Source organism: Triticum urartu, chromosome 3A, assembly GCF_056163025.1.
Source record: "Triticum urartu cultivar PI428250 chromosome 3A, HENAU_Tu73, whole genome shotgun sequence".
Lineage (NCBI taxonomy): Eukaryota > Viridiplantae > Streptophyta > Magnoliopsida > Poales > Poaceae > Triticum > Triticum urartu.
Genome location: NC_141875.1, coordinates 709,294,196 through 709,302,552, shown reverse-complemented (window position 1 = coordinate 709,302,552; position 8,357 = coordinate 709,294,196). Strand labels below are relative to the sequence as shown.

Sequence of the window (8,357 nt, the reverse complement as noted above, 5' to 3'; positions counted from 1 at the left end):
ACCACTTCAAGGTACTGTAATGAAATCATTCTTTAATTATATTGGTGTTAAAACTACTGTATTCCAACTTCTCTATGGATTATAAACTATTTTACTAGCCATAGATTCATCAAAATAAGCAAACAACACACGAAAAACAGAATCTGTCAAAAACAGAACAGTCTGTCGTAATCTGTAGCTAGCGCAAGATCTGGAACCCCAAAAATTCTAAACTAAATTTATGGACGTGTGGAATTTATCTATTAATCGTCTGAAAAAATAATTAACTAAATAGCACTCTCCAAATAAAAATGACAGCAGTTCTCGTGAGCACTAAAGTTTCTGTTTTTTACAGCAAGTTCAACAAGACTTTCCCCAAGTCTTCCCAACGGTTCTACTTGGCACAAACACTAATTAAAAACAAAAAACACAACCAAAACAGAAGCTAAATAATTTATTTATTAAATAATAGCAAGGATAAATATTGGGTTATCTCCCAACAAGCGCTTTTCTTTAAAACCTTGTAGCTAGGCATAATATTTCAATGATGCTCACATGAAAGACAAGAATTGAGGCACAGACAGAGCATCATAAAACACGTGACAAACACATCTAAGTCTAACATACTTCCTATGCATAGGCATCTTATAGGCAAACAAATTATCAAGGCAAGCAAAAACTAGCATATGCAAGGAAGTGGAAAGAAACAATAGCAATCTCAACATAACGAGAGGTAATTTAGTAACATGAAAATTTCTAACACCATATTTTCCTCTCTCATAATAATTGCATGTGGGATCATAAGCAAATTCAACAAAATAGCTATCATATAAAATATTTTCAACACGATCCACATGCATGCAAAGTTGACACTCTTCCAAAATAGTGGGATTGACATTAACTAAAGTCATGACCTCTTCAAACCCACTTTTATCAAAAACTTCATAAGATTGAACATTATCCAAATATGTGGGATCTAAAGTTGACACTCTTCCAAACCCACTTTCAGTATTATTGCAAACACTATTATCAATCTCATAATCATCATGGGGAGTAAATAAATTTTCAAGATCAAAAGAAGAATCACCCCAATCATGATCATTGCAACAAGTAGAGGACATAGCAAAACTAGCATCCCCAAGCTTAGGGTTTTGCATATTATTAGCACAATTTGCATAAACAGAATTTATAATAAAATCATTACAATCATGCTTTTTATTCAAAGATCTGTCGTGAATTGCATCATAAAGTAATTCTTCACACTTTTTAGATTCATGAATTTCAGGCAAAACCATATGAGCTTAACTCACTAGCAATTGGTTCATCATAAAGATAATCTAGTGCACAAAACTCACTAGCAATTGGTTCATCATAATTGGATCTCTTAAAAAGATTAGCAAGTGGATGAGGATCCATAGGTCTTAGGTCTCTGTTTAGTAATAAATAAACAACTATTCGAACCATACGAGCAAACAAGAATGGGCAAAAGAGGCAAATAGAGAGGGAGGATAGAGAGAGAGAGAGAGGGCGAATAAAACGGCAAGGGTGAAGTGGGGGATAGGAAAACGAGAGGCAAATGGAAACTAATGTAATGCGGGAGATAGGGATTGTGATGGGTACTTGGTATGTTGAGTTTTTGCGTAGACTCCCCGGCAACTGCGCCAGAAATTCTTCTTGCTACGTCTTGAGCTTGCGTTGGATTTCCCCGAAGAGGAAAGGATGATGCAGCACAGTAGCGTAAGTATTTCCCTCAGTTTTTGAGAACCAAGGTATCAATCCAGTAGGAGGCTATGCTCAAGTCCCTCGTACCTACACAAAATGATAACTACTCGCAACCAACGCGATTAGGGGTTGTCTATCCCTTCACGGTCACTTACGAGAGTGAGATCTAATAGATATAATATTTTTGGTGTTTTTGGTATAAAGATGCAAAGTAAAAAGTAAAAGCAAAGTAAATAGAAAAGCAAGATTAAAGTGATGGATATTGATATGATGAGAATAGACCCGGGGGCCATAGGATTCACTAGTGGCTTCTCTCAAGAGCATAATTATTCTACGGTGGGTGTACAAATTACTGTTGAGCAATTGACAGAATTGAGCATAGTTATGAGAATATCTAGGCATGATCATGTATATAGGCATCACGTCCGTGACAAGTAGACCGAAACGATTCTGGATCTACTACTATTACTCCACTCATCGACCGCTATCCAGCATGCATCTAGAGTATTAAGTTAAAAAACAGAGTAATGCCTTAAGCAAGATGACATGATGTAGAGAGATAAATTCATGCAATATGAAATAAACCCCATCTTGTTATCCTCGATGGAAACGATGCAATACGTGCCTTGCTGCCCCTTCTGTCACTGGGAAAGGACACCGCAAGATCAAACCCAAAGCTAAGCACTTCTCCCATGGCAAAAACTACCAATCTAGTCGGCCAAACCAAACGGATAATTCGAAGAGACTTGCAAAGATAACCAATCATACATAAAAGAATTCAGAGAAGAGTCAAATATTATTCATAGATAGACTTGATCATAAAACCACAATTCATCGGTCTCAACAAACACACCGCAAAAAGAAGATTACATCGAATAGATCTCCACAAGAGATGGGGAGAACTTTGTATTGTGATTCAAAGAGAGAGAAGAAGCCATCTAGCTACTAACTATGGACCCGAAGGTCTGAGGTAAACTACTCACACTTCATCGGAGAGGCTATGATGATGTACAAGCCCTCCGTGATGACGGCCCTCTTCCGGCGGAGCTCCGGAACAGGCCCCAAGATGGGATCTCGTGCATACAGAAAGTTGTGGCGGTGGAATTAGGTTTTTGGCTCCTATTCTGATCGTTTGGGGGTATGTAGGTATATATAAGAGGAAGGAGTATGTCGGTGGAGCTCCAAGGGGCCCACGAGGCAGGGGGCGCGCCCCCCATCCTCGTGACCGCCTCTTTTGTTCCTTGGAGTAGGGTCCAAGTCTCCTGGATCACGTTCGGTGAGAAAATCACGTTCCTGAAGGTTTTATTCTGTTTGGACTCCGTTTGATAGTCTGTTTCTTCGAAACACTGAAATAGGCAAAAAAACAGCAATTCTGGCCGGGCCTCCGGTTAATAGGTTAGTCCCAAAAGTAATATAAAAGTGGAATATAAAGCCCAATATAGTTCAAAACAGTAGATAATATAGCATGGAGCAATCAAAAATTGTAGATACGCTGGAGACGTATCACTGGCCGAGAAAATGGCCCATCAGTAATGAGAAATGGGATGTACATTTTTAAAACACATCAAACCAGCAATTAGTTTCAAATATCTTTTTTTTCATTTCAAGATTTTAAATTACATTAATTTTTATGCATGGAGAATTTGTTGGATTTTATATTGATATACATTTATTTTTAAAATTAGTTTGAATGTGAGTCGAAATTTCGGGATTAAAAACAGTTCGGACCGCACCGAAATATGCAAAATTTCGTATAATTTTTTGACCGTTGCCACAATATGGGCTGTAATGCTAACAAAAATAATATGGGCTCCAAAAAAACGTTAAGAATTAGCAAATGGGCTATAAATTATTGAAAATAATGGCAGATGTGCTGTATGCTGTTTTCCACAGATTTGAGGCTTTCCTAAAAAAAAGGTTGACGCACAAGCACTGACTGTTGGATGTCCATCCAACGGCCGTCGTGCTTCTTCAATCACTACTCTTCCTGCTCCAGCCACTCAAACAAGCGCCGGTGGGACTGCCTGCTCCCTCCTCCTCGCGGCCGGCTGTGCTGCCGCGAAGGCCTCACCGCCCGACCGTACTCCCATCGCTGGCCTAGCCATCCCTCTACTCACCCACACCTGCTGTTATTCTCCAGCGACGGCAGACGAACCATTAAACCCTCGTACAGTCGTACTCCCCTCCGCGTGGGAAACAACTACCGAGTCTTCCCTGCCTCCGTGTCGTCCCCTTCCTAGGCCTCACCGTCGTCCACCGCCCTGGTGCTCTCGGCGCTGCGTGGTCAACGTGGTCAAGGAACGACTTCCATCGGACGTGGACTGTATGTGGAGAGGCTAACAACTGGGTCCACGGCCGTAGCAAGGAAGTGCTTCCTTATTACGCGGAAAATAATGATTCCTCCACATGACAGCTGGGACCCATCGGACGGGCCACTGTATTTCGCGAATAGACGTTTCCCCCTGTCTATTGGGACCCACCAGCTACATCTTCGCACGCAAGGAAGTGCGTCCGGGCAAAAAAACGATTCGCCCCCTGACTGCTGGGACCCACCAGCTACATCTTCGCAGGCAAGGAAGTGCCTGACAGTCGGGACCCACCTGGTCGAAGCGTACGTAGCGTTGCCATTCTGGTCATGAACGTGTACGTACATATTGGTCGATGTAGAGGTGCGCCCGTGTCGTACTAGAGGCGCGCACGTGTCGTAGTAGAGGCGCGCACGTAGCATGTACACGTACGTACAGCGGCCAGGGTGCAAGAAAGAAAATACGGCCACGTATGTGTACATACGGGCGGGGTCTCGAACGCCTACTCGCGCATACGTACGGCCAGGGCTCGTGTACATTGCTGGGTCGGAACAGAGAAACAGCGTCGTCGTCGTGTTCATGTGGAGGCAACGGAATGCGTGGTGTTCATGGGGAGGCAACGGAATGCGTGCGAGCCAACCGGCTGGGTTGGAATGGAATGTGTGGTCGTGTTCATCGGGAGGGCTTGGACGGAACAGGTGATGGAAACGAGGCCTGGTGTACCGCACAACGAAGGAAACGGACCTCCTACGTTCGGAGCGGGGTCCTGTTGATCGGGAGGGGTCTGGCGTATCGCAAAACGGAGGAAACGGACCTCCTACGGTCGAAACAGGGGTCCTGTTGATCGGGAGGGGTGTGGCGTACCGCAAAACGGAGGAAACGGACTTGTGTTGGAGCGCTACGGTCGAAACGGGGGTCCTGTTCATCGGGAGGGGTGTGGCGTACCGCAAAACGGGACTCCACGGGATACTGTTCATCTCCACCGTCGACCCCCTCCAGCCTCCACGAGCTACTGTTCATCCACCGTCTACCTCCTCCAGCCTCCACCTGCACTGTTCATCCACGGGCTCCTGTTCATCCAGCCTCCACCGCGCGCTACTCCACCGGCCACTGTTCAACCAGCCCTCTCCACGGGCTCCTATTCAACCACCCATCCACAGACTACTGTTCATCCTGCCCTCCACCATCTACTATTCATCCTGCCCTCCACGGGGTGTACCTGTTCATCCAGCCCTCCACGGTGTCCTGTTCATCCAGCCGCAACCGGCTCGATCGATCGGGCTCCTGTTCATCCAGAGGCAACACCACGGGGTCCTATTCATCCACACCCACCGGGAACTGTTCATCCAACCCCCCCCCCCCCACCGCAACGCTCACTGTTCATCCAGAGGCAGCATCGATCGGCTTCAGTTAGCAGCAGTAGCGAAGGAATCGCTCGATCGGGTTTAGTTAACAGCCATCGATCGATCGCTCGGGTTCAGTAACGTGTAGCCTGCAGTGCAATCGCTCGGGTTCAGTTAGAGCCCAACGCCTCGCTCGGGTTCAGTTAGAGCCAACGCCTCGCACACAAGCGCGTACGTGTACGAGAGAAACGCGCATCGCTCGGCCCCCTACCTCCCACCGTAACCGGGAACTCCCCGAAATTTTCCTCCCCCTCGCTTCTACCATGGTTTTTTCTGTCATGGAAGGCCCAAAGAATGTCATGCAGCTGCGTCTCCGGCCCGCCCAGGACGAAAAGCCCATTTTCTGTCATGATTTTTTGTCATAGAAGTAGGAGCCCACCACATCTATGATTCTCTAACTCAGTTTGGATACTCTAACTCAGTTAGAGGTTAGAGTTAGATTCTAACCCTAAACTAACTCTAACCAAAAAGGTGTTTGGATAGCAGGGTTAGATGGAGCGCGGATACGGCGAGGAGCCTTCACGGGCGGTGCAAGAGGGGGGGAGGGAGAGGACAAGAAGCTTCGAGGAAGTGAGGAGGGATCTGCCTCGAGGAAGTGCCATCTAACACCGATTGAACTGCTTCATGTCCACCGCGTACGGGAGGGAGAGCGTGTAGCGAACGAAAGCTTCTCCTAGTCCCGCCAGCCACCACGCTCATGGGCGAGGGAGGGACGCAGCTTCATTGACTTACTGCTCCTGCCTTTGCGTCCATGACAGGTGGGACCAATAGGTCGGTGGCCCACCTGTCATGCAGCCAAAGGCAGGTGCGGTTAAGCCGAGAGGGCATTGTAGTAATCAAACTTCTCGGTCTTATACAAGTTGACGCGACACATCAAAGCACTACACTCGATATATTTCAATAATTTGCGTTTACCGATGGATTAATTACAATGCATGCATGCATGCCGTGACTCTCCTTTTGATACTTGCATGTTTTCATTTAATGCACCTTGAAGTAGTATGAATATGTGACGGTAAAGCTTTGTAATGCCCCGGCCTTAATAAAGCGAGAGATGGTTGTGCACGAGGAGGGCGAGATCAAGCAGACAGAACAGGACCCGACGATGGAGCTCTCTATGGTCTCGATGGACCTCACCTTGCTCCACTGCCCCTTCTGCCTCTGCCCCTCGAAGCATCCAGTGTATGAGGTTCGAATACACCTTGTCCGTTCGGCTGATCGAGCAAGGTGCAGGTTTCTTGATTGATGTGTTGTTCGATTGATTTGTGCAGTGCAAGGGAGGGGACCTGGCTTGCGCGGACTGTCGCGTCGAGCGCCCCGGGAACCAGCGGCAGTGCCAGAAGTGCGAGCGCGGCGGTGGCTTCGACGTGCGGAACACGGCGGTGGACGTCGTCCTCTCCTCGGTGAGGGTGGAGTGCCCACACGAAGGCTGTGGGCTCTACGTCACTTACCACAAGCTCGCTGATCACCAGAGCGTTTGTCCGCTCATGCCGTGCAAATGCCCCGTGCCCGTATGCAGCTACGAAGGCCCGCCGTTGGTGCTCTCCCACCACATCAGCACCGTGCATCCCATGCCCGTGCACAGGATCCAGTACGGCAAGGCGCTCCAGCTGCAAGTGCCACTGTCGGAGCCACGGCTCTTGCTGTTCGCGGAGGAGGACACCCGCGCGTTTTTCTTGGTCGGTGGCATGCTCTACATCAGCGCACCTATCACTGTGTCGGTCGTCTGCATCAGAGCGGGGGCGTCCCCACTGCCGCACTACGTGGCCAAGCTGTGGGCGAACGGCCCACCGAGGGAGCCCAAAGGCAGGAGCGACGCCATCAAGGTGGAAATGGAGGTGACAAGCAGCAGGGATCCCGGCGACGTTGCCGTGCAGGATCTGACCTTCTTCACAGTTCCGCCCAAGCTGCTAGCCGGGTGAGGGAGTCCTGGATTAGGGGGTCTCCGGACAGTCGAACTATATCCTTTGGCCGGACTGTTGGACTATGAAGATACAAGATTGAAGACTTCGTCTAGTGTCCGGATGGGACTCTCCTTGGCGTGGAAGGCAAGCTTGGCAATACGGATATGTAGATCTTCTTTCTTGTAACCAACTCTGTGTAACCCTATTCCCCTCCGGTGTCTATATAAACCGGAGGGTTTTGTCCGTAGGACAACACACAATCATATCATAGGCTAGCTTCTAGGGTTTAGCCTCTACGATCTCGTGGTAGATCAACTCTTGTAATAATCATATCATCAAGATAAATGAAGCAGGAAGTAGGGTATTACCTCCATCGGGAGGGCCCGAACCTGGGTAAACATCGTGTCCCCCTCCTGTTACCATCCGCCTTAGACGCACAGTTCGGGACCCCCTACCCGAGATCCACCAGTTTTGACACCGACATTGGTGCTTTCATTGAGAGTTCCACCGTGCCGTCACCATAAGGCTTGATGGCTCCTTCGATCATCAGTAACGATGCGGTCCAGGGTGAGGTTTTCCTCCCCGGACAGATCTTCGTATTCGGCGGCTTCGCACTGCGGGCGAACTCGCTTGGCCATCTAGAGTAGATCGAGAGCTACGCCCCTGGCCATCAGGTCAGGTTCGGAAACTTAAACTACACTACCGACATCCGCGGAGACTTGATCTTCGACGGATTCGGGCCCATGTTAGGTGCGCCGCACAATCACAACGAGCATGATGTAACTCTGCCGTCGGACGGTGTTCGGGAGATCACACCCGCAACTACTCCGTCCTCAATCCGGAGCAAATCGCGCCATCCGAGGACGGGGGGGCGGGGGGTAGACCCCGCCATGGAGGCCGCACTCTCAGTGGTGATGGAGCCAGATACTGACTTCACCCCTTACGAGAGCCGTGCTGCCGAACCACTGGATTCGTCTCCGGCCACGGACTCCGAGCCGCCTGTGTCCGTGCCTATCGAATCCGATTGGGCGCCGATCATGGAG

At 48.6% G+C, this 8,357-nt stretch overlaps 1 protein-coding gene across 1 annotated transcript; it reads left to right on the top strand.

The window, feature by feature from the left end:
• Window positions 1-6,464: 6,464 nt before the first annotated feature.
• LOC147981963 (E3 ubiquitin-protein ligase SINA-like 10) lies at window positions 6,465-7,332 on the top strand. Its single transcript, XM_087516160.1, has 2 exons — window positions 6,465-6,599; window positions 6,682-7,332. The coding sequence occupies exons 1-2, from the start codon at window positions 6,465-6,467 to the stop codon at window positions 7,330-7,332; spliced, it is 786 nt and encodes a 261-aa protein (XP_087372286.1).
• Window positions 7,333-8,357: the final 1,025 nt, after the last annotated feature.